The sequence below is a fragment of the Malurus melanocephalus genome, unplaced genomic scaffold, assembly GCF_030028575.1.
Source record: "Malurus melanocephalus ecotype Western Australia unplaced genomic scaffold, MMel_1.1 scaffold_167, whole genome shotgun sequence".
Classification (NCBI taxonomy): Eukaryota; Metazoa; Chordata; class Aves; order Passeriformes; family Maluridae; genus Malurus; species Malurus melanocephalus.
The window spans coordinates 897,024-924,483 of NW_026623399.1; the positions used below are offsets into that span (position 1 = coordinate 897,024).

Genomic DNA, 27,460 nt, shown 5'->3' on the forward strand with positions numbered 1-27,460 from the left:
CTGCTACTTGGTTCACTCTCCTCAGCCAGAGACACAAAACATTATTTTCACAGTTTGTGAATTAAATGCAGGATCTCAAACTTCACAAAAAACAGTTTATCTTCCCATAACCGTCCAGGCAGCTCGTCCAAACCTGAGGTCCAGCTGCTATTTAGAAAAAGATCTTGAGATTCTTACTCCTCTGGGATTTGAGCTGATATCAGAACAAGAGATTTGATAATGTGACCTAGATCCAGATCTGGATTTATATTAAGCTTTATATTAAGCTTATATTAACTTCATAAGGAAGACAGAAGTGGCTCTTGGTACTGATACACAAGGCCCTGACTCCAAGTTAAACCCCTTTTCAGCACTGTGGACCTGCACAGTTTTATATTCAGTGTTTTTGCATCAACTTTCACTTTATGGAGAAAAGTCCCTTTTTAAGAACCTGTCACCTGACAGATAAAATCATCGAGCTGCAGGTGCAAGGATAAAAATAAACCCACAAAATACAGATACCTGGTCTGCWACACAAGGATCCAGGCTCAGCTGAACTGAGATGACGTCAGTGTAATCAGAACCCCTTGAGTGAAACTGAGCTTTCCAACTGATTAAAACCCCTGTGCTATTCTTTATAGCAATATTCTGGTTAAAAAAGCTCTTCTTACTCTTCACAAGTGACAAAAATACCAACAAATGCTCWGTTTGCAGATTCTTTCAGCTTTACAATCTATGAAAGAGGCATTACTGCTGCTAGGATTTTAAAATGACACATCTTTGGGGGATTTTGGAGTACAGGTAGAGGCTCTGAAGGCCCTTGGGTTTCCTTGTGCTCTAAGGGTGTGAAAATTTCAACCAGTAAAAGTGACAGTGAGCAAAAATGGGGTCGTTCTCATTCCCTCCAAAATCCTTCCTCACCCTTTAAGCAAAATAAAGAGAATTATCGTGGAATCAGAGTAGTTTGGGTTGGAAGGGACCTGTTTAAGGTCATCTAGTCCAAACCCCCCGGCATGGCAGGGTTCCCTGGAGCAGGTTGCTCAGAGCCCCATCCAACCTGGCCTTGAATCTTTCCAGGGATGCATCCACACCTCTCTGTGAACAACTTGTCCCAGGTTTTTTTTACCCCCTTTATTGTAAAAATCTGCTTTCTTGTAGCCAAACTAAATCAATACTCCTTCAGTTTAAAGCTATCCCCCCGTGTCCCATCACATCAGTTTGTCCCATCTTTTTACAGGCCCCCTTCACATACTGAAAGCACCACTGGATGCAATTTTCTAAGTGTTTCACACCAAAAACCAGACACRTTGAATCTCATCAGAGAGGAAGTTCCAGCTGATTCTTGGAAAAGGCTGTGTGAAACAGCYACAGACTTTAGGGCTTAATTGCCAGTTATGGCAAGGTGTTATTCATGCCTTAAAACAACTTTGGATAAAGAGCTGGGGAAATGTAAGCAGTTTTTCTACATGGCTCTTGCCTGCCTTGTGAAAATCTCTGTAAAAATTCGGGCCACACGGTGAGTTAACAATGAGATATTTTGCTGCTGCTTAAAGAGCTCAGGGTTCATTTTGCCTAATCCAAACTAAGCCTCACTAAAGCTGCAGGGAGTGCTCRTACAGCCCTTCACGCTGCCTTGCACAGCTCTACAGCTGTTCTCAGCCTTCTCCAGCTCYTCCTCTCCAGCATGACTACCTAGAAAGACAGAACATTTAGTTTTGGCCAACTGTATCACACCAAAGAAGGCATCTGCAGTATAAACTCACTCTTCAATAAATCATTTATTAAACCAGAATTTCGAAATATCGGCCCTTTGAAAAGCTCGGTGTGCAGCAGCTAGGAGTTTTGAAACAAGTAATTGTTCAACTTTTACTTTTCAAGTATACCCTGTACTTTAAATAGAATTACCAAATTAAAAATGTAAATTGCACTGTATCTTTTAACAGTTGGTGATTTGTCTATTTTCCACATTTTATTATGCATAATTTTTATAATAAAGAAGGGATTTTTTTTTCCATCCCTGCTCTAGTTGATAGGAATTCTTCCATGCTTCTCAAAGCTAATGTAATAAAACTACATAAAATGTTTAAGAAAAGCCCCATTAAAATATACAAAGCATACTAATTCATRAAGTCAAAGTCAAAGCAGAGTGGAAATATGAGCTTTAATAAAACTATGTCTGTTGTAAATAACTATTCAAGCACAGTCATTTTTTTGCAAATTGCATGGGATATAGCTCGGTCTACTTGAAGCAAAGAATCGCTCAGCAGGATAAATGCATCTTAGTCAGAAATAGATTAAAAGATACAGCTGAGCCATCAATAAGAAGCAGATAGCCCAGTATTATTTGCTGTTTGTTTTGAAGATGTAATTGCAGATCCCAGGATTTCAATAAATCTGTGCACATCACGGAAAGAATTGTAGAGAGGAACTGGGGCAACGCGAAGAGCGTTTGGTTCTCGCATGTCACACTGCAAAACAGAGAGGGAACATTGAGTAAATTCAGGTCACTTCATGTTTATCTGTCAGGCTGTATTTTTAAATGCCACGCTTGCCTTCAAGGAAGAATGACTGGACTGACAAGGAAGCACGTGTAAAAACTTTGGGATCCTCAAGGAACTACAGTGAGGAGCATTATTGTAAGAATAGTAGTGTTTTGCCTGAAAAAAAATGATGCAAAGCTCTCAGCTATGTATCCCCAAAACTCACTTCAGTGCCTATAGCAACCCAGAGGTAAAAAGGCACACAGATGATTAAAAAAAAAAACAAAAACACAAAAACAAAAAACAGAAATAACTATTCCAGCATGTGAGAGAGTCTTGTTCTAAAGGTACAAGTAATGGCACGGGCATTGCAGTATTTTTCTTCCACTCTCTGTGATTTTGAACATTTTCCTGAATATAATAATCTCTCCTATTTGAAAAATGTCACTGCATTGCAAAGACAAGCCAACAGCACGAGGCCCCGTGGCCTCTTAAAAGCAGCAGTTCCTGGAACTCCCTGGCAGCAYCAGAGCAGCAGCACACATAACCTARAGAGGTGTCCTTTGGGGAGACAAGGCACCAGCAGAAATAAAGCTGATATCTCATTTATATGGCATTATGCTATCAGCCCCACCTCCCAGCACATCTGAATCACCCAAATTTCACACAGCTCTAAATTTCACTTTTATTCTTTCAGAGCAGTGCTCGATGGTAACTGTGCCATTATGGAAGTTCTGCTCCGTGACTTCTGTTTCTGATGCTAAAAAAACATCTCTAAGGAAATGGCAGCTTTTCCACTGCTCCACCTCCTTGCCTGACAAAGTTTTTGGCCATTTGTGGATCAAGGAGGGGGCTGATGGAGGTTCAGAGCTCCTTGTCATGTACATCTGTGGTTGTGCCTCCCATCCTAATTCACCCAAGATACTGCTCCAGCCTCAGCAGTGACTCCAGAGCTACTGGAGACAGGTCAACAATGAAAGGGTAATATAGAGTCTAACAAATAATTTGTACAATAACTCTCCATATTTGATTGCTTGCACAAGAAAAAAAACTGAAGATGTAAGAAAATGTCATCAGTCCTAGTGGGTTTTTTGCCTTATATGAAACTACATTTGAATAAAAGTAAATTAATATTTTGTTACTTGTTAAGAAGATGAAGTTTGATTTACTCACAGCTACTCCTCTCTTCTCCAGCTCTTTAAACACAGATTTGATGGGAAGGGAAAATGACAGAGTGAGTTGGCATCCTCTATCCTCAATCCGAGACGGTGTGATTATTCTTACAAAGGGCTTCTCTGGGTTTGCTTTGTCCTCGCTGTAGTAATGYTTTATCAGGTATTCCAAGTAACCAGTGAGTAGAATGGATTTCCTCCTCAATGCTTTCATTGTCGTTTGACTAAAAACCTGCAATGGTTTGGAATCATTAGAATGAGAATGTGCTGCCGTAGAAAATGAAAAGCAAATAAAGAAAGGTGTGACAGATCTCTCTGCACATTATCACTGGAATCAAGTAGTAACAGCAGACAGAYATTTTACATAAACATGACAGGACTGGGCTTTTGAAAACACAGGATAATATTATGCTTGAGATAATGAAAGACATTTGTKCCTACTGTTAAAAAGTTTCATTCACATCCATGTCTGCATAAAAGAACTTGCACACAAAACCAGTTGGCTGAGAGAGTTCCTCTGCATGTCTGAAGAGAATCCATAAATCTTCTGTAAATGCAACAGGGCTGCATGAAACTCAATATCACGAGAGTTTTCCCTTGTATGTACCTCAAACACACACCTTCTTAGTCTCTCAATTTCCTGAAAAAGGAGAGTGTAGCCAGGTGGGGTTTGGTGTCATCTCCCAGGGAAAAATTGATAGGAAAACAGGAAACAGGTAAAGCTGCACCAGGAGAGGTTTAGGTTGGATATCAGGAAGAATTTCTTAACTAAAAGAGTGGTCAAGCATTGAAACATGCTGTCCAGGGCAGTGGTGGAATCATCGTCCCTGGAAGTGTTTAAAAAACCACAAAATTGTGGGGAGACAGTTTAGTGGTGGGTTAGTGGCTGGACTCAATGACTTCAGAGGCCTTTTCCAAACGAAATGATTATACTGACAAAATCCAAGGACCAGGACTAAAATATCATGACTGGTGTACAAACCCTTGTGTTTGAAAGCACAAAATGTGTACTAATATACTGAATTTACCACTTTAAATCCTGTACAGGCCCTCTCTCTCCCCTAGTTCACATGAAGGAAAAAAAATAAATCACTGAATTCTTGTTTAATAGCTCTGTGTGCATAGCTACAAGAACTGGTRAGTTTCAGAAACTCAAAAATATCACAAGATGTGCAAAAATGCTTGAAAATGTCCGTGCTGTTTGGCCACACAAGAGCAATCAGTGTGGCAGAGTGGTTTGGGAGCAGAAGGTGAGCAGAGCTCCTGCTTCACTCTGGAAAGGCTTTGTTACAGGGAATAATGGAATATGTGACCCCAGAAACAATTTACCCCTGCCTTCCTCAAACCCTCCCTTTCCTTCTTGCCATGGAATGAGCTGCAGGGGAAAATGAGAAGATAAGAGACACAAAAGTGCCCAAGAGCCACCTCCAATCACAGCAGTGTTCATGGGCTGACTGCAGCTGCATATCAGAGGCAAGGCAGTGCCCTGCATGAAAATCCATCATCTTCACCCTCAAGAAATCASTGTTCCACACTGGAGAAGTAACAATTTTAAGATTACTCATAACCTGGAAGAATTTATAGAGAGGTACCTGAGAAATCCCACTCAGCTGGTTTCCAGCAGCGTCCAGATTTCATTCTTTTGTAGAACATCCCTCGTGTCCCTCCCTGATGCTATCACTAGATGCTGCACAAAACCAAAAACCCCTGCACCTGTGTTTGTGAAGTGGAATATGGATGTATCTTTGCAAGGAGATAAATGTGACAGGCACCGGGCTACCAGCACCCAGCACCTGCCGGTCAACGAAATCCTCGAGATGCTTCCCTCACCCAGGCAGGCAGAGCTGACCCAGGATTGTTCAGGGCATTACCAGACGGAAAACAGGGACTGCCTCCTGTTCCTCCAGGATTTKCAGGAGCATGAGGGATGGACCTCCTTAGGCTGCGTGCAAAAATCTGTTTCCACAGGCTTTGTGCAAGGAATATTCGGTCTCYGGGGTGACATTTTTCGAAAAAGGTCTTTAAAATGTGTCTGTAGAGCACTCCCCTTTTTTCCATAAAAGGCAGCAGCTACTGCCATAAYAGTCACTTTAAGCATTATTGAGGAATAACATCCATTAACACTTGCCGTTTTCATTGTTTCCATTGGAAACACTGCCTTCTGCTTAATGTGTCCCAGTGAAGGTGGCATGCAATTTCACCAGCCATCTCTTGCCAGACATGAAAACCATTCTGTTTCCCACTGTATTAGAGCAATTAGCACTGGGGAATCCTGGCTGTGCCAAAAGGTAATGTGGGCAGGGAAAGGGGAGGCGATGGAAACGGCTCAGCCCTCATTGTTCAAGGCTCCCTGCAGTGGGCTAAATGACAGCAGCCCACACAAACCCGAGCACTGACAATCTGGGTCATGGCAGAATAGCTTGCAGCTTATCTCCAAGGTCACATAAAGTTTAAAACAATATATTGGATGTTTAAGGACTGAAAAAATAACAAATTATCAGGCGGAACAAGAAGCATGGCTGTGCCCTTTGCAGTCCTTCAGCGTTGCATGTAAGATGGAGAGAGCACGACTGGCAATTTTCTGACTTTGTTTGCTTAAGATGCTGTTTTTACAATAAATACAGAAAAGTGTACAGTGTATGGACACTGCTCTTTGTTCCAGCATCAGCTCAGCCATTCTACTCAAATTAACAGAATGCCAAGCAGAAATAAATTTCTCCCATTTCTGCTGGTGGCAAAACCTTGCTATCCAAGGCTGCCTGAAAAACCAGCTTAAGGAAGATTTTATAATAGAACATATTGCAGGAAATAACAGAACATACAGCAGGAAAATCTGAGTTAACACCACCCCTTTGAGCCACAGAGACCCAGAGTCCTGATTTCAGGGGTGAACCATCTTTAAGAGAAATGCTGGAATTCCAATATGAAAAACGTATTTTTGTGTTTGGAGAACAGTTCCATGCCCTCAAACAGGGATGAGCTGTGCTCTCCAAYGTGGATCAGAGGCTTTCAGCATAGGGGTCACACCTTCAGAGAAAAGGAGGAATTAACTCTGTATGACAGGACAGCCCTTCCTGCAGCACTCTGTCAGGGATTTGTACTGATAGCTCAGAGATGAGGCTCTGCTCCTTCAACCACCAGAAATGAATGATTCTGTGGAAGAAAAGACAGTCTGGATTTATTCCACACTCATGAATTCCTGTTTTAGGTAACATTTGTAGACAGCTTCTGTCTCTTCTCTTTGTAACCATAGGGAGAACAGGTTCCCTGAGCCACTGGGATCAACTGAGACTCCAGGACACCCAGTGGCAACATAACTTTCATTCCTAAAGGATGTAAGTCTTCTTTGCTTGTGGAATGTATGAAGCAGCAGCTCTGGATGCAATTTTTCAGACCAGCATGATTCCTTTGCAGGGAGATGCTGAGCAGAATCCTCCTTCCCACGAGTGGTACTGACACAACACTGGACTTCATGAATCTTAGACATCTCTTCCAAGTTCAATTATTCTGTGATTTTGAGCCCTGAATATTTCTACAGGATAAAGGTGCTGTTTGTACTGAGCCCCTAAAGTCAAGGACAAACAGTCCTAGAGCTCAGGTTTGGAGGTGCAAACCTCAAATATCCTGGGTCCAACTCTGGTTCCTCCARCAGAGTTTGTGAGAGATGTGGGGAGATGAGTATATTCATTAAAGGCCTTGGTCTCTTATGGTTGCTGGGGTAATTTTGTTTGCTTTTCATTACCTCTCCCCTTCAATTTTCAAATATTTCACAGATTTCTTTAAGGGAGACAGCAATAATGCACGTACCATTCATTAAACATTTTTATACGCTTAAATTCAGGCTCAAAGTAAAGCAATTACTTACCTCTAAACTGGCATGCAGAGAACAGACCAGTAAAATTGGAGGATTYGATAACCGGAATCCATTAATTCCTTCACTTAGTTGTAATTCTGGAAAATGARTAACTTATATTAGTGTTTTTGATTTCTTCATTTTAATGGATTGGACCTTATCTTGAAGTCTGTCCTCGCGCAATAAAATATTTCCCTAATGTGGCCCGTAGGAATCGGTCATTAAAAGGAAATAGTAATCTATTCCCAGCTAATACTTTTAACTTCGAGAGAAGCCCAATTTCATCCAGCAGAAGACCTCATTAGCAGCTTCATGGGAACCAGAGGACTGCAATTAATTTGTTTAAATGGTGTGTGTTAAAACCACCTTTACACTTGAATCTCTTTTAAGGCTGGCACGAGGCAGAGAAATTCCAAGTCAGCAGAGGCACGCTCACGCGGAGCGAGGAATCACGTTCCTGAACTTTATTGAGCTGACGAGACACAGGGGAGGCTGCATATGCAGCTAAGTGTAGCTTCAGGCCACGCAGAGGAGTTGCCTAGACTTTGGGCTGTGAAATCTCACCAAATCTATTTAATAAATCTACAAAGCCTYGCTGTAAGTTCCGTGTCACCGTTCATATTTCATGCTCCAGCACCGGAGCGGGAGGACGCGGCRCAGGAAAGGCTTTTCGCGCACAGCGCATTTTCTAACGCCCAACTTCTCCCCTGTAAACTGCTCATGGAAACAAATAAACAATGCTTTTCTTCTTCTAATAGTGTTTCAAGGCAATTTGTGTCTCCTGCTGGCTTTCCACAGTGCCACTCTCTTGCATTTGGTCCGAAAACAAAGAGCAGACTGAGGCTATTAGAGAGGTGCTCTCCAGCCAAAGCTGCATCAACAGGCGCTGCCACGGAAAATTAAAAATATATTAAAAACTAAACAGCCAATCAAACCAAAGAGCTCCTTGCTCGTCCTGATCCCTCAGGATATTCTCTCTGCCACAGTTTAAACTGGAGCTGAGCAGAGTAGCTGTCAGGTTTGGAAAGGAATCCTCATTTTCTGTTGGGACAATAAACACTGCTTCAGAGCAGGTGTGGTTTTGTCGTACAACCCATCCTTCTCCAGTGCAGGAAATTTGGAAATGCCAAAATATTAGTGGGAWTTCACAACTTAAGTCAGGTTGCCTTACCTTTGTTTATATAATTTCTCATTAATTCCAGTGGAACTAATCCTGAAGAAAGGTATTACCCCCGTGAATGATAGAGGATCCTCTCTCCTCAGAGACTTAGGAATTTAATTCACTGAGATACTTTCAAAGTTTCATCCATATTCTGTGTCTGCATTTTGAAGGTTTTGCAGCAAAATGYCTAGGAGCAGACAGTCAAACCTGTGTGCCCATACATAAATTTATTCCAACATTTATTAAGTCCATTGCATAAGATATTTGGGATGAGTTTTAGCCAAATGCCTTAAACAAAAATGAGGAAATGCAAAGTTCTGTCCTTTCTCCTCAGACTGCTGCAAAAGTGAAGTTGGTAATGTATAAATAAATCAAATGAGGTAAAATTGAAAATGCACAAGTACATACTGTTTTCCATGAGGAATCGTGTTTTGAAGTCATGACCCCACCAGCCGATTAGCCTAAGGTTTTTTAAAGAAAACAAATTAATAGAAATCTTAATATAATATCTTTTAATTTAGATTTGAAAGTYAGGAATTATATAAGGCTAAGCAATATATGTTTCTAATATTATATTTTATTTCTATTAATGACATAAAACTGCAATAAATTCTATAAAGAGTTAGCACTAAAAACTTAACATTACCATTTGAGAATTTTTCTTTTACTGCAAATGATAAAACACACCACATCTTTCAATTAACTATTGATTTTAACAATATCCATTTTCTCTGAATTTACTTCACAAAACAAAAAATAGTACAGAAACATTTCCACTGTTTGGTTCCAAAGCATTAAATTCAAACCATTTTCCCCCTTCTCTTAAACTCAGTTTAATGAATATTGAAAGCTAAAAGGTGTTATAAAATCTGACTTATTTTCACCAGGAAAAGGACTTTTTGATGAACAGCAGACAGACAACAGGACCTTGGAAAGAGAATTCTGGGGGCATTGCCTTGTCCTTACTGTAGACCAGTGTGAATTCTGCATACACATTTCTCCTCCTGAACTAAACTTACTATTCAAAAAACCTCCTTTAAAATAAAACCCGAACCAGTTTAATGCGATATTGCTTTTTTGAGATAATCTCCAGAAAAAAAAAAAAAAAAAAAAAAAAAACCCAAAAAAAAAAAAAAAAAAACAAAAACAACCCCAAACAATTTTTTAAAAAATAACAGTCTGAGCTTGGATATTACTATGACACTACATTATTAACTCATATTTAATGAAAAATTTGCTCGAGGACAAAACTGTGAACAGTTTTCCAAAGCAGCTGGATGTACTGGATCACCTACTGCCCAGGGTACTGCAGATAAAACCAATATTGCAGAATCAAGGAGTGTCTCCCCATCTCCCCTCAGCACACAGTGATAAATACTGCCAGTCCTACTGGAGATTCCTCCTATATCAATATTATCACATATCAAGAAGTCACCATCACAGACTCCTTCCTGAACTTCTCAGCTCTGCAGGWCTGGACATACTGGACACCATTTCTGCCAAGGTTTTACTCAGTTTTGCCTCTGCCAAACAGCAAAATTGTAAGGAGTGAAGCCTGGTAAAACTTGTAATGATTAAAAAAAATCTATATAAGTAAAAGTCACAGAACAGCCTGCCTGGAAGTAAACAGGGAAAAAAAAAAGTCACGGCCCCTCTCTAAAGAWGGAGCATTTTGCAGTTTGGCTAAAAGAGCTGAGCTCTGCAGAATTAAGACCACATTTGAGTTAGAAACTTGTTATACAGATACTGCAGAGTGTAAAATAAAGTACTTCGTATTTCTGTGTAACAACGCAGGTTTTATGTTTACTTCTGTGAGAGGCTCTGAGCTGCATCTAAACAGAGGGTCTACAGAAAAGGCACRCTTTTTTCTTTATTGCTGCATGATGTTTTTATTATTCTAAGACCCATGAAAATTAATAGTGCAATATACATCCATTTTAAATGAGATATTAGGTTGCCAAAATGAGCACACCCCAAATAAAGTACAACGGAGCCTCTGCCCGAGTGACTCYGTTACTGATGCCTCGAATCATAAAAGATATTTCAGATATTTTATAGGAACTTGAGAATATATAGACAACATCGTACTGTAAACCCTGAATATTGTATGTTACTGCAACAATCTACTGATAGCAATGGTGCAAAATTCCATGAATTTCTAAAGTTTTAAATGGGAAAGAAAGAATCCATGAGAAATAAAACATTTGGACTAACAATCTGTGAGAAGGAGGAACCAATACTACATTCTACTTGTACCACACCCGAAAATCAAAGACAAATACAGATCAATCAGACCTTTACCCAGATCAGGGCTGATGAAAAGCTCTCTGGTTGCACTTTGAATGCTCACAACTCGCTAATTCTGAAGTTGGCTTCAACCCAGATCTCAGCTGCARCACCACGGAGGCAACTTGGAAAGTGAAATTTCGAAACTTTTCCAAAATGACAGAATGATTTTTTTTTTAAAGACAGTTTTAGCTGTCTTGCCCTTTCCTACCATAATCTGACAATTTGTTTTTCTCTTTTTTATTTTTTTCTCTTTTGGCTGTTCCAGAACTTCAGAGGTGTCACTGCAGGATGTGCACTTTGAGGCAGCTCTGGTCCTACACTCTCATTGATCTAATGGTCCATATGGATGTCACGTTATTTGACATTTAAGTTGACAGGCTTCAAAGTGTGGAAATTAGCAAAATCTTCACAAATTACAGCAATTTGCTGTTTACAATTTTCTGTGAAAATTCTGAAATGAAGGTTGCCACCGCTATGCCAAATTTCAACCTGTTGTGATGGGAAAGAGCTAAGGTGTTAAACCCCAAACATAACGCTTTATAAATGCTCACTAAAAATAATAGGCAATAAAACTGCACATTAACTTACTGCAGTAAAATTTCTTATTAAGGAGTTGTTACTCTGCATGCAAAGTGAGCATTTTGAACTGCAGTCACCATTTCAACTATTCCTGCTTCAGAAACAAAGGCACCAAGATCTAAATGGATTCTTAATTCCAAAACATAACTTTTGGCAAAATGCATAAAGTGGAAGGCTCTGAAAAGCCATATATTATGTGCTTGTGGTTAAAAACACCTTAAACATGTCAGCAATGGKACTGTCAAGTTACATGCTTCCCATGGCAGATAAAATCCATTGTGGGAAGTGTGTTAAAAATCAGYGTCTAAGGAGATAAAGGTCTAATTKAGCAAATGTTCCAGTATAAATTTAAAAATGCAAATTTATCCCGACTGAGCCCTTGTTTTAACACATCACTAATCAAAATTGCTATCCCAGCCATGATGAGTGGTGGTTGCAGCATTCTGCTGCCAGTCCCAGGTACCCCCAGCAGCCTCCCAAGGCTGCTCAGTGGAGTCGCTCCTGGAACACCTCCATAGAGAACAACTCTCCATCCTGGAGSAAACAGAGATGAAACGCATTGAAAAATCATGCCAAAAACGAGAGTAAATTAATGTCACGTTAGCTGTGGATTTTTCTGCAAGGTGAGCTTGTTCTTACAAACCCACTTCTACTAAAAAATAACTTTTGAAATACATTGTTCCATTCTATGCCTCAAATAAAACCATCTTAGAGTGKTTTGGGTTGGAAGGGACCTTRRAGATCATCTCTTTCCACCCCCTGCCATGGGCAGRGACACCTTCCACTGGACCARGTTGTTCAAGGACCCATCCAACCTYGCCTGTGTCCTCATGGTTTGATAACACTGAGACTTTCCCAGGGAATTCTGCAGCTTTCCAGTCTTTGCACGGAATTTTGACATGCACCACATAAAATTTAAAGCAAAATGCTACTAGCTCAGTTCCATGAAAAGGGTAAGAATATAATGAAATATTGCTGAAAGGTTTTCAAATACCATATTTTACTCCAAAATGTGCTCTTGTTTTACGAATCAATGAACAAAGGTTTGCTGGGCTGGAAAATGACTGCAGAAAGGAACMGCATCCTCTTATTTAGTCATACTCCCTTTAGGGACGTTTACACCAGGGAACAATCCCTTCAATAAGTATTTTTATTTAGCTCATTTTCCTCYTTCAAATCTGTCTGCATTAGGCTGAAGCAGTGGCTGTTCATGACTTGAGTCATCTCGTTTGTAGCTGCATTAATGATGCAGGAGTGCGGGACATAATGATCATGATGAATGTGCAGTGTAAACATCAAAGAAGATCCAGTTAAGGAACACAGAAAAAAATACAAAAAACATTCTTTTGACCTTTGCTTCGGCGTTACGGATGATCATGCTACTCATTTATAATTTACAGCCTGGAGCAACACAGGTCTCATTTCCCTTCTCGGCGACAAAGAGAGAAAGAAACTCTTGAGGAGTGATACAGAAAACAGGGAAATACCATTAATGTGGCCCAGCTTTTACAATTCCAGCAATGTGCTGCAACTATCCTGTCATTATATTGTGYGAGATAATCATTTCACATCCAGGGGAAGGCAAGCTGAAAAGCTACAGGAATACAGTGTGAAATTTGTAATACTTGATTTTACATCTYCCAGCTTCCCTGGGCACAGATGAGTTTGTCTCCTCTCTCTTATCAGGTCACAAAGCGAACTGGAATTTTCATAGTCATTATTTAGATTATATAAGGAGCATATACCAGCAAAGCTTGTTATGTTTATGAAAGGATGGATTAAGCTAAATCATAAACAGGCAGTTTTGGGGCAGGCTSTGTCCTCAAAGCAGCTGATGCAACTTCTGGGTGGCAGCTAAGCTCTTCATTCACACATTGCTTTAATTTTGCAAAAGCATCCAGGTGTTGGCAAAGATTTGTTTGATTTTTTTCATATTGCTGTTCCAGCTCTGAGAAAGAATCAGCTCTGAGGAGTTAATGAGACTTGTCACTGCTCCCTAAGTTCATTACACAGAGCTAGGCAGATATTATGTCTGCAAAGGCAGCCTCTTGCAGGGAAAAGAATGAAAGGGCCAAAAATAATCATTAAGTTCAGTTTTTTGCAGTCCTACATGTCCATGGCACCCCTGGCTGATTGGAGAGCACATCCAAAATCTCCTTAGGATACCCTAAGGACCTAAGACAAGCAAACAACAGGCACAAGAATGAGGKGACACAAGTTTGGAGGACAGAGGTTAATTGTGACTCAAATATCACTCTTTTAACGGAAATGTGTGACACTAACATCCATGAGGGCTTAGAAATTAAACTACAAATGAACACAGAAAGGCTGGAGGYTGGAGCCAGGCTGGAGCTGGGAACAATCCACATCTGACCATGTCTGCCCATCACCCCTCTGCCTAGGAGAACGTCTTGTACCAATCACTGGTGCCGCATCCAAAGCTCAGCTTTCATATTTCAAATACCAGGATGAAAAAAAAACAAATTAAAAAAAAACCAAAAATAAAACCAAAAACCAACCAAAAAAGAAAAACCCAAACAAAAAAAAACACACACACAAAAAAACCAAACCAAAACCAACAAATGGTACAATCATCTCTCAAAACCCAGAAATATTTCTAAGCATGCCTTACATCCATATATGAATCTGCAGCTCAAGTGGAAGTTTAATTTCATATTTTGAGGTACATTCCTCCAGTTTTCTGGACTCCATGAAATGCAATACAGATAGAAAAGTACCCAGTGCTCAGCAGGAGCATCTCCTAATGCACTCAGARGTCAATCCCAAGAACCAAACTCACAGAAACAATTGTCCCACCCCCCCAAAACCACCTTTCTCTCACCCAGATCTCCAAATAGCTCTCCACAACCTCTGAGCAGAGACCTGATCCCCAGGTTCAACAGCTGGGCTCGACTCTTTGCATTCTACTCWGCATTAATTTTATTGCAGTTTGCTAATTGCATTTTTTATATGTTGTAATTTAATTTCTATGGCATTAATTTTATTGCAAGCACATGAGCATGATTGTGTTTCTTTGGATTCAATGCCAAAATTCAGAATAAATAGAATGACACATACACACAGCAACTAAGAAAACAGAAAAACCTGCTCGTAGCTTTACATGGCATATTTTTGGCTCACTGGCTGGAGTTTGAGAAGGAGTTTCAATTTTCTGTGCTATCACAGACTTGTCTGATCACTGTTGAGTCATTTGGTCTCTCCATGCCTCAAGCCCTCATCTCAAGGAATTCTGCTCAGGACTGCCCTAACTCTCCAGTGAGACATGAGAATATATCTGTTAAAATGTGTTCACATATTTAGTARTGAGGGCCATATAAGGATGAAGAAAAATATTTATTTGGAGCATCTTATACAGGATATTTTAATATGCAGGTAAGGAAAGAATATTTTTTGGAGGTAAAGCTGATGGCACTTGGTATTTTCCCCTCCTGTCAGCCTTTCTCCAAATTATCAMCTTCCCCTCAAAAACTGTTGCCAGTGTCAGGTTTCTATTCATTTCAGAATGTAGCATTATTCTTGATCCAGATCACTTAAGTGGCATTTCCACTAATGAAAAAAAAAGGATAATTATTAAAAAATTGGTATTTCTATTGCTTAATTTACAGCTATTCTCACAATAACCGAACCCCAAGTGGAAGGACAATGTTATTCCACACTACTCCAACCTCTCCATACTGACCCAGGGCTCCCCTGCTGACAGCTCACTGGAAGGGAKAAAAAAAATACTTCAAATGATGTTTGAAATGATGAGGGGTCTGTTTAATCAAAACAAAGAATAATGGAAAAGTAGCTCYCAGTTCCATCACTGAAATCAAGAATTCAACGATTTTAACCCCCTTGTGCAGGTGAAATTCTTCATAACCCATGAAGCTGTCAGCCATGGAGTAACTCCACAGTATATATCTATAAGGGTAGGATTTGCACGGGGGATTAAGAGAGTTATAGCAGCTCCCCCTGTTAGACTTCAGCAATATTTCGAACCTAACTCTCCCAGTCTCCTTCAGAAAACCTTGCCAAGATTGCCAGAAGCTATATTTAAAGCCTTTTTTCCCCCCTCCCTTATATCTATTTAGATATCCTTTATCCCAAATGGTAAGCTTGGACTTGTTTCATTATTCTCTTCTGTGCAGTGCCTGTTAATTTTAAGTAGGATCTGTTGTTAGAATTTGAAAAGCTTTTGAAGCCCAGGTAATTATTAGCCTCAGACTTCTGTAGTTTAGGACTTGCACACACTCTGCTGCTTTCCTTACCCTTTTCAACTCATCACAAATGTTTCCTAATTATTAAGCATATGCGACTTGTGAGCGGCGCCATACATTATTAATGGGTAAGTCTCTTAGAACTCTGTAGAAAAAAATCAAAACTCCTTATGAAAAGTTGCTACTGTGAAAGTAGTAACTTTTCATATTTAATATCAATGAGGCTTTACTTTGTCAAAGGACCAAAGTAATGTGATTGTATTAGAGGCTAATAGCATGACATTTTTCTTCTGTTAAGAGGCTTGCATTTTCAGTACCATCTAAAGGGAGACAATTTTTCTCCTMTATTTTGAGGCTTGTCCTGGTTAAAAAATAGCTAAATTCACTTTCTGCCTAGCAGCAAGTTTTAACAGCAAAGACCCAAATCCTGAAAAGCAGTCTCATAATTTAAACAATGACACTTAACTATGCAACAGCAATGGATGGAATTAAGAAAGTTCTAGATCTGAATAATCGCCCTCTTTCCRAAAGCAGCTCTCAGCTCCCTGAGCTTCAGGGTGGGGGATTTAACACAACTGTTGCCACAATTAGAGAGGCTTTTGGGTGAAAATCCTGGGCTGTTTGAGCACAAGGTGATTTACAGCTYGTGGGTTTTTGCAGACAGAGGGTGTGCGCGCTCCTCTCGGATTGATTTTTACCTTGTTAGTCTTTCAGGCTCGACACAAGTGGGAATACACCAATTTCAACACGTCCGGACATATCACCCCTCCAGGTCAAAACAAAAGGAGATTGAGTTGGCTCTTGGAGCGGGGAAACAAGTTGTTGTGATGGGGGCACGAGGAAGAGGAATGGCTGCAATGCTGCCAATCCAATCAGGGCCCTCTGGAGCCTCCCCACCGAAGCTCCGAGGCGCCGGCGATAAGGGATGATAATTTCATTCGCCATGATCGGSCAAAAGGAAGGTATGATCCAACAGCAGACAAAATGGGAGGCGAAATTAAATCCTGGGAGAAGATTTCACAAAAAAAAACAAACCCCCTAAGGCTAATGAAGTTGAATTAAAAACTGTTAAATCAGCTTACGAACAACTATTATCGCAAAGTGCTCATATAACACTTTCACTGGCCAAATATCAGATATATGAAAAGGGGGAATACAGCCAACAGTATGTTCACACATTTAGTAAGGGGAAATTGAATATTCTGCCTAACACCAGAAATTAAAAATCAAGCAGGGAGCCAATTTACTCATAGAGATATTAATAAAGTTCTCAGTGATTTTTATAAAGTACTGAATAGTTCTCAATTATTTTATAGCGATAAAAAAAGCATATTATATTCTTTAAGAATTCAGTAGTTTTTTTCTAGGCTGTTTCAAATAGATTAAATTAAACAAGTGAAAGCAACAATCCCTCCTAGAGCTACTTTTAAATGGGAATTCTGACTTAAAGAAGACTTGGATGGTTTTGATTCCTATGATGCATTTACTGAACTATACAGTCTCTGCAATCCCTTGAATAAATCTTTCAGAGGAGGGTATCTAGATAGATTTCTAAATAATAAATACATCTGACTGAACTGTAATATAAAATTTTTAAGATCTGGGAAGTTGCACTTCCTTGGGTCTTTGTTGTTTTTGGATAGAGTAATCACAACATTAATGCAAGACCGTGATCATAGCAGAATCCTTATTAGCTAAAATGTAATTTATCACCTCTGCTCTTTGCCTGAAACAAGAAACAATCCACATTAGATGAGATCTTTTTTTTTTTCTTATGGCAGAGGCTGGAACTAATTGAATTCAGAGTTTCAAGTGCCATCAAATTTGCCACAGAATCCAGTAGAGTGTTACAAAACATTTACTAACTCCAAGGGATACTCAAGGAGAAAAAATCAGATGGACTTTTTTCAGCTGAAATGAATCCTGAATTCAACTGAAGTCTAAGATATGAAATAATTAAGGGACAACAGAAATGGGCATCTTTCAGAGTTGTTTTACAGAGTTTCTCCTCGTAAAGGTTAACTTTCACCCATCACTAGAAAACAAGAAAACGTGACTTAGGGACCTTTCTTTACAGGGCTGTAGTTGCCCAAATTTTCAGTAGCACATAAACCAACAGTTTTTTGGGGTCTCAGACAGATTTAACATGAGGCCTGATGTTTGACATGAGGTCCAACACTGGATCCAGGAGCCCCAGGCTCTTCTCACAACAGATACAGGTGAGAAGCTGTCAGATACGGACATTTTTATGGACTTATTCTCCTGTCAGAAAACAACTGAACCTGCAACTCTGACCTTCAACACACACTGACAAAAYCTCCCTGCATTTGCTCACAATGGGTTGCTGGAAAGTCCTCACAAAAGATTGTCAATGAAAACAGAGTGATGCTGAAAAACTAGATTACAGCAGGAAATKATTCCATTTTTTCTCAATAATCTGYACACAGCTAAAGAAAGTAATAAATAATTCTTCACATTCTTCAGCTATTTTTCATGTCATATGACAGAAAAACCTAACATTTTCCCGAAACTGTTGCGGCTGTGTGATTAGATCAGTGAATTGATGTCGTGCTGACCAAAAATCAAGGGAGAGGAAAAGGAAAAGGAAGATTCTGTGTTTGTCCCAGCACCCCTCTGGAATCCACTCCTCAGACCCTCGAGTGAGCTCTCTGGGGCTGGAACTGCCCTGCAGTTTCCCCACAGTGGAAGGCAGAGAGAGGCAGCTGCCAGCAAGCACTGAAAATCACTCTGTGAAAAATGAGGAGCAGTCCCTGTGACAGTAAAAATTTACCAGCAGTGACAAAGAGGGTGAAAAGAAGAATATCACAAATGGAAAGTGAGAGGAAGGATGGCTTACAGASAGTGGGCAAGAACAATGTATGTCATGAAGGCCTCCAGGAAGCTCCTGGTTCAAAGACATGTGGAGTTGGGGAAGAAATAAAAGACAGCAGGCAGTGGATCTCCTTTGCTCGACTTTGCAAGATAAAATAGATTTGATTAAGGGAGACAAAGGATTTAATTAAGGGACACCAAAGAAAAGGTTTCTGACCTGGTGAGACCTTATCCTGGCTGAGTGCTGGAAAGAAGGTTCAGCCAGGAAAAAGAGGGGTATAAGGACTAAAAACCCCATGAACATGTGGAAACAAATAAGCACAAGTAGTAAATTAAGAAAACTTTACATGATGCACAAACCCAGAATGCCAACTTAGCAAAAAATAATGAGACTGAATTATTTCCTTAACCTGGGCAATGACCTTCAATGACTTTTGAAAATGCTCATGGTTTGGATCAGGTGCTGTGTGTGACAGCATCACAAAACGAGCTCTGTGTGACCCCAGAGCTGCAGCTGGGCCAGAGAGGTGCTCAGCCAGCTCAGGGACACGAATAGCTCTGGGAAATATCCTGGGCACCAAAGCCCACCTGAACCCAGGGCTGAGAATTGCAGGATATACTCCAGGAGATGTAAATGGGAAGAAAATTGGTGACTGTTATTGGCATAAAAATAGAGAAGCTCTTGCTGGTGCTTTCAGCTTAGGGTAATTTCAAGCCAGACCATGATCTCAAAGCACATTCTATAAGGAAAAAAATTAGAAACAATTCCCCACTGTGGTCTAATGAACCAATACAAAAGCATGAGCATGTGCTTTTTTTTTTTTTTTATTTTTAAAGGGCATAAGCAGACTACAAGTTTAACTGAGAATCTTAGGAGGAAAGCTTCACAGAAAGTTCCAAAATTTTCTGAAGTCGAAAAAGTGAAAAATGATCAAATACTCAGTGAATCAACATCCAGCAGGAAATCCCAGATGCMAAATTGCATTAGTTCCAGCACATTTCTGCACAGAGGTAAGCGAGCTCTTAGTGGAAAAGGCAGAAAATTTACTTGAGGATTTTTTGTTAAAAATAAACTCTTTCCTCCCTAAGATAGAAAGGTTCTGTGAGGTGGCTACAGAAACAYACAGGTGAATAGMTAAGAAGAGTAGAAATAATGCCTCYTTTTGTGAYTTATTAAAGAAGCAGGCRAAGAAGGTTTCCCTTCCRTTTTCTTAGARGTGTGTGACACCAGTGYAAGTGTTTTATTTCTGGAAATTCATTCAGCACGAAGGAAGATTGCTGCTTGGTCTTACCGGGAAAAATCAAAACACAGCAAAGTGCTCTGGAAACTGGAACACAGAGGCACAGAGAGCAGGCAGATGACAACACACGGGCTTTGAAGTGCTGGGGAAAATCACAGCAACCACCCAGACTCCAAGGAGAGCCCCGGGATCCCTTCCTTGATAGCTAAAACATGCAAGAATCGCCCCCAGGCTGTGTTCACCTTTCCATGGGYTGAGCCTGTTGCTCCTCTCATGCCTTGGAGCTGTCGTGTCTTATACCATCAGAGCACGGGAAGGAAAATCTGCAAAGAGCAGAGACCTCTCCCTCTCTTTGCCAAGGCTGGGAGGGGGACAGGGCACACACAGAGATGTCCCATCAGTGTCATCCAGGAGGAGAAACGTATGGGAGTGAACTCAGGATGAGAACAGMGCATTCCTTCCACACTCACCCCAATTATCCCATGGGTGACGCAGAGTTCACAACTTTACAATCACCTGAAAATCCAACCAGGGCAAAGATGACAAAACAAAGGGGAAGACCTTCRGGGGAGGAAAGAACAAGAAAGTTATTTCTAATGAGAAAAGAGGCAAGATTGCTTAAAGATACAGCTTAATTACAAGGGAGGATTTGAAGGAAGAGAGAGAGAGAGAAAACGTTTGACAGAGAACAAGGAGACAATCATGGGAGCCACATAAAAGCAGAAATAAGAATGGGAATAAATGATGTGAGTGCRCATTAACCTCTCTCGTTTTTTTCTCCTGGAGACTCACTCCAAAGTTAAAAAATGCTCTTGGATATTTGCCATGCAGTTGGTGAATCCGAGAACACACCCCTGCAGGCCCATCATGGGTCTAGATTGGCCTAATAAATCACTTGTCCCAAGACAATGCAATTAAGCCTAATTAGCTGATAGCTTTATTCCTAAACAGTCTCTTCCCAAGGGAGGTTTTAACTTTTGGTTTCTAAATTAGCTCAAGGAGCTAAATTGCTCTCATCTCCTTGGCAAAGCAACAGTTCATTGCTACCTTAGCACAGGATACTTTGAGCACTCGGGGGACGCTGCACGAGCAGTTTATTTACATCAGCCCACAGTTTGAGTCCAGCAGGACCAGTGAGAAACACTCCTGGAAATGCAGGATGTTCACTTCCATCTGTCACCACYGACTTTCCCACCTGGCTGCACTCAGCTCACTTCCCTACAAGTCTCTACATCGCTTCTCCAGACCCTCTCCTCGACCAGGACGAGGTGCTCTGTTCTGATAAACCTCCAAAGGGGACAAACTCCAGGGGTTTATGAGAAATGGACCATCTCAGCCTATTATCTGAGTAAGGTCTGAGTAGAAGATGCAGAGTGAGAAAGGAAATTCTTCCCTGTGAGGGTGGTGAGGCCCTGGCAAAGGGTCCCCAGAGAAGCTGTGGCTGCCCCTGGATCCCTGGCAGTGCCCAAGGCCAGGCTGGATGGGGCTTGGAACACCCTGGGATAGGGAAAAGTGTTCCTGCCCATACCCTGCTACAGGGGGTTTGCAATGAGATGCTCTTTAAGGTCCCTTCCAACTCAAATCATCTATTTTAATTCTGTGATTCCTAGAAGCATTTTAAACAAGAGCAGCGTTAGTTCTTTTCAGTACACTAGCTACAAAACTTTTCAAATCCTTTTATGACTGTCCTTTGCTTCCAACTCACATTCCTCCCAAATTATGTTATTTTCAGCAGTTTCACAGAAAATCCAGCTCTTTATTTTGGGGATTATGTGACGCTAATTCAAAAGAGAATAATGTGATATCTCTTTATAAATCATAAAGAAAAACTCAGCTGGAGTTACCAGTCCTAGAAAGTGTAGAGCAACCTCTTGCMAAACAGAATTACTGGACAGAGAAAGTTTGAACTGGAGCACGATAGAGACTGGGAAAAATGGGAAGGGGAAAGTGTAAGGAGTTGGAGTAGCATATCTCTGTTTATCTGATGCCAAGGTTAAAGCTCTCAAAGCAAAAACGCTCTGCAGGTCTCTGTAAAGATGTAGCAGGAAGCTGTTTGTGCTCTGGCATTTTCAGGGGCATCAAGACACCAAAAGGGGAAGTGGACTAAGATAAGGAGCTGGTGTCTCACCTCTGTCTGTGAAGAAACTGCCCGAAGATGCCTTCTGTTCCTCAAAGCTAATATGAAATTTTTACCTTTTTTGCATCCCATTCTTTGAAACTTTTTTTAAAATTCTGTGGTAAAAGCCAACACGTTCTTTGGACATCAGCTGCTTCCTGCACATGCAGCATTTCTTCACATCACAGAAACTTTTCATTTTTMAACTCTACCTGCTGCTAGTGTGGGCTAAAGTCTTGATAAATCCTTTCATTTTAAACACTAAACTGTGTGCAGTTTTCATTTAATCCTCTGCAARGGTTTATCCATTATTCTCCTGACTGCTCTACATACATTTATTTCCCTTTCATCTCTTTAAACTGTGCCTCAGTTTTTCTTACTTTTACTGTCTCAGGGCTCTGCAGCTTTGTTTCCTTCTGTCCCTTTTGCCATCTGACAGCAGAGCTGAGCCCACTGCACAYCCACAGCTGCAAAAACCCTTCTGGGAGCACCTGAACTGTGCACCTTCTCCCCCAGGTGCTCACAAACATCCACATTTCATTACAGCTAAACTGCTTGGTAATTCAAATTATCCTTTCTATAAATGGAGAATTCAGGAGAGAGAAAAAAAATTAAGGAAATTTAAAAAAAAAAAAAAGTAAAAGGGACATTTCTGGAGCCCAAAGAGCCAGACAAGCAAAATTTCAGTATTAGGAGCTCACTTCAGTGCTCTCTATGTCCTGGAAACCTCCTTTCTGTATCACTTACATGAAAACCTGGTGGCACAGGCTCAGCCTGCATTGACCCATTGGTTTCAGTAGTATTTCATAGCTCTGCTCTCTCCAGGCCCTTTTTTTTTTATTTGAAACCTTCCCATAAAGAAATCACTCTCATACCATTAGCCAGGAATATACTGCATTGTGATATATAGAGCAGGTATTAAAAAAGCTATTTGAGTATTAAGAGAGACTGCAAAGGAGGTGAGATCATGAGAGAATGGGGATGTATCAGACCTATATCTGTCAGATTTATTCAGTTTTACTGCTCTGGGGAGAAAGATGGGGACTGGCAGAGGACTGGCCCACATGCTGGGGTAGGGATGTTAACTGGGCTGGTTATGTGTCACCTTTAGACCATGGCCCTGCAAAGCTGAGCCATGCCAAGCTGAGCCCTGCCAAGCTGAGCCTTGCCAAGCTGAGCCAAGGTGTTTGCAGTGCAGCAGGATGGTGTTTGCAATGACACAAAGCAAGACAGGAGCACAGGAGTCAGTATCACCCTCAGCTTCCTTCTGATCTAAGGATCAAACCCTGCCCTCAGGCATAAATCCTTCCCCAAAATACAAATTGCCAATTTTATAACCCTTAAGGGAATCTTGCACTGCCATGAAGAGGAAAGTGGGGCWGGTTTGCCTTTGGTCTGYYRTGGTGTTGCTGACTTASATCAGATTTGGGTTGTGGAGGTTTKCAGTGAGGCAGCCCCAAAGCAGAAATCAGCTCTGGCACGGCCTCAGGTACTGAGGGTAAGGCTGTGAAATACTTTAATAACTCTTTCTCAAGTTGCATTTTAAAAGAAAGCAGCAAATAAATGTTTTGTTGTTGTGGGAGCAGGATCTGGGGGGAGCAGCTGGAGGGGAACCCAGTTTTTGAAACTGGGCACAGGATAAAAGCACTCTCACAAAATTAAGGGAAGTTAAACCCAAATACCTAAATTCCTTTGGGGCTGTGCAGTAGCTGGGTTTGGGGGGTTTAAAATTGAAAATTTGGACTGAGCTGTTTTATTTTCGGTAAGTCTTTTTTATCCCAGCCTCAGACAGAAAAAGCCAAATGTTCTGCCTCTCTGAATTACGGTCAAACACACATTTTTCTATTAAGACCCAATAGATTATTTCCATATAAAAATAACTACCTAGTCGATACCCTGCAGGAAATATGAAGGATGAGACAAATTAAAGAAATTGATATAGGTGGGTAAAAAGTGATTCACTCAATACCGGCCGTGAGTTAGAACTGTATTTCTGACACTCCGAACGACAAAAGGGTGTCAGTGGAATTGGGATTTAATTYCCTGCTCGTGTGTGGGCTGAGGAGMACAGAAACAAGTGGYTGGTGCCTGTTTTGGACTGAARTTGTGTGGCCACTGGGTGTCATCCTTGATTCAGATGACAGCCAAGAACTGCAGCTACAGCGCAAAGCCTGCAACCTCCCGAGCAGCCGAATTCCACTCTATTTGACTGTACAACATGCAGCAAATTGTTCTGCATTTAAATCAGCTATAAAATTGAATACTTTGACATAGATAAATTCTCCTTTGTCTCAGTGCCTTATTTGGAGACCTGAAATGGCAGGAAAGGAAGGAGAGTAATGCAACCGGGACGTAGGAACTACGAACAATTTGATGAGTGATGATCAGATCTGGGGAAATATGAAATAACTGTGATTCAATAACACAGAGGGTCGATGCAGGAAGTTTGGAATTATATCCTTAATTGGTCCCCAGGCTGGGAAAGCCTTTTCCATGTAGGTAATTGCATTTATGTTATTTAGTAYCCAGATTCAGTACACAAATTAATGACTATGTATGAAGAAGCTGGTTCAGGAATTTAAACYCTCACTTGTAATACCAAGCAAGTACCCTAAGAAAAGTTCCAAAATGTCATCAAGGAGGAAAAAAGACTGAAAGTCCTTGATAGTTTATTCATTCCACCTATATCTATTCTACAATTTTTCACTGTTCAGCATCTTCCCAGTTCCCCACAGCCAAAATCCATGCGACCCCCACGGGCAGGTGTGGCCATGGGAACAATGCCTGTACCTGGCTAACAGGGGAGCAGGGAAAAAAAAAAAAAATCTTTCCAGAAGAAATATCCAGATATCYAGAATATTTTGCCAGTGTTCACATATAAGGATTGAATCAGCCCACAACAGGTCATATGTCATCCTAATGAGTTTTCTGTTCTGGGTGACTGAGAAGAACTTATCAGCGTGATTTTGTTATCTCCTGGGAGTCTAGACAGTCTGMAACCAGCACATAGTGCAGCAAAGCTGCTTATTATAATATTATTTGTCTCTGAAACCTGATTTAGTTTGCCTTCTTCAAGCTAAAATAAAAGGAAGTGCCAGCAATTTCTCAAGCATTACAGCCAGAAATGTTTACATTTGTCAGTGCATTAAAAGTATTAATCTCACTGTTCTTAATATCCACAGATGGRGTATAGCCATATAATGGCTTAAATAACAGGTATTTTTGTTAATGCAGCTAACCTGAGTTGATAGCTCAGCTTTTCCATGGATTATCGAGTCTTTCAGAACAGATCTCCATGTAATACTTCCTAGCTTTACCAGTGGATATAATTTTAATGAAAACATGCCACTACTAAAGAGCTATTAGGCACAGAGTTGAAATTGCCTTTGATTTCGCTCACCAACCAAAGACTTCAATGATTATTTAAAATCCATTTCGAAGGGAACATGTTAAATATTCTCTTTACATTAAACAGCCTCATAGACACGATTTGGGACACTTGTTTTTAATATTATCAACACTCTATTTTATGGTTCTATTTAGTTAAGAACTGACAGCAGACTTAAAGGAGGAATTTTAGATGTGAGCATGTACATTAACAATTTCAAGATTTACTGAAGTCAGTTTCAAACAACCCATCTGAGTCAGAAACCAAATTGTATAAATGTTTGCTATCCTTTCATCGATGAAATAAATCAGTAATAAATATTAGCCCAGTGATTTTTTTTTTTTTTTTGAAACAAGAATTTCCTTCTCTTTCTATAAATACATGCATAGCTGCACATTCCCATACTCTGTGACTAGGAATCTACACAATTTCACTTACACATCTCAATTCAAAGTGAAAATACTTTCCCATTTAAATTTCACTTCACCTTTTCTTTGGAAATTTATTAYTAGAAAAATACTTACGTTGGTTTAATAGTCTTGGAATGCTTCTCATGAATGTAGGCAGCAGCAAGGCCTCCTGCTCCAGAATTTAAGTACTGCAAAAAATAAATCAACATGTACGTGTCGTGATCGTTATCTGTAAAGTATCACTTTCCTTCCCTCACCYTGATCTATAAAACAAACCAATTTTAACATTTCTAGTGGTTTCTAGATGGAGATCTTAGCATTTGTCACAAAGTGCTGATGGAGGTAAAAGCAGGTATATTTTTTCAGATTAGCTTTAAAAGTATCTSTCTTGGCTTACGTACGGTATTTGAAGTCTAACAGGCCAGAAAATTGAAGTACATCTGAAACAGTTCCATATCATAATATATATAGCAAAGTCATCAAACAATTCATCTGACTATGTCTCTCACTAGGAGTCAAAGGAACTAAAGATACCTTGCTCTGTGATCCGAAATTATTAAAGCTTAGGCAAGAATATTCTCTTATTTAGGGACCACTTAATAAATTCCTGTAGCTGTGAGATCTTCTTGGTGTGAGAAGAGAAGAGGCCCTGATCCTGTATCCACAGGGCAGGTGTTTAAYCACCACCAGCATCCCTCTCACATCCACAAGACCTCATAGGCCACTGCCACTATTATTTTTGGAACCTCTCATAACMATTAAAGTCAATTCTTATCCACCTGACCTGTTTGCTGACCCATAATGCAAGTGACATTATGGAAAACAGTCTCCAACAATGAATTTATTTTACCTTGTAGGAGCACCAGCAGGCAAAATCTACTCCCCAGTCATGCAAATGAAGCTCCACGTTCCCAACAGCATGAGCCAGGTCGAATCCAACAAGGCATCCCTGCAGGAAAGGGATGATTATTGGGTTATTATTAAGATAATCATCGCTGCAAAATTRTTTGGAGAACACCTTTAGAGCTTAACTTGCTCTCTCTCTAGGCAAGCTAGAGACTTTTTACAGAAGCAGGGAGTGATAGGAAGAGTGGAAATGGATTTATACTGTAAGAGGAGAGATTTAGATTAGATGTTAGGGAGAAATTCTTTTCTGTGAGGGTGGTGAGACACTGGAACAGGTTACTCAGAAAAGCTGTGGCTGCTCCCATCCCTGGAAGTGTTCAAGGCTAGGTTGGGTGGGCTTGGAGCAATCTGGCCTGGTGGAAGGTGTCCCTGCCCATGGCAGAGAGATTGGAATSAGATGATTTTTAAGGTCCCTTCCAACTCAAACTTTTCTGAGATGAATCTGTCAAGTCACTTCTGTTTACAGTTATTACTAAAGGCAAGTTTTCTATATGATGGATACACGCAGAAGTCATCAATTGATATGTGTTTTGTCTAAAAGGATGCTTGGCTATTGTTTAGATTCCTGGTTTAGGAACTAGATTAGGTTTTGACTATGCAGTGGAGTGGAATCACTTGAAACAAGTGTTCAGAGCAAATGCATGAATACAAACACTTGTGTGGCACARCAAACCCCAGGCAGGGACAAAGCAGAAATGGGTGTAATGATGCCAGTTAGCCATAAACAGTAACATCCCAATTAATACTCATGCTCAAGGTGTCCCTGATATTTAAACCAGATATTTAACCTAATTTAAACCCTGACATTTAAACCTGATATTAATCCCAGCTTG

At 40.4% G+C, this 27,460-nt stretch overlaps 1 protein-coding gene across 5 annotated transcripts in view; it reads right to left on the minus strand.

The window, feature by feature from the left end:
- Window positions 1-2,121: 2,121 nt before the first annotated feature.
- KYNU (kynureninase) overlaps window positions 2,122-27,460 on the minus strand; it is a 58,104-nt gene continuing 32,765 nt past the window's right edge. For all 5 annotated transcript variants that reach the window (XM_057372245.1, XM_057372246.1, XM_057372242.1 and 2 more), the window contains 6 exons: window positions 26,572-26,670; window positions 25,836-25,909; window positions 9,055-9,107; window positions 7,497-7,582; window positions 3,633-3,863; window positions 2,122-2,447 (listed from right to left, as the gene is read on the minus strand). In XM_057372245.1, the coding sequence (XP_057228228.1) occupies window positions 2,295-2,447; window positions 3,633-3,863; window positions 7,497-7,582; window positions 9,055-9,107; window positions 25,836-25,909; window positions 26,572-26,670 (696 nt within the window). In that variant the 3' untranslated portion in view covers window positions 2,122-2,294. The remainder of the gene's footprint in view (window positions 2,448-3,632; window positions 3,864-7,496; window positions 7,583-9,054; window positions 9,108-25,835; window positions 25,910-26,571; window positions 26,671-27,460) is intronic.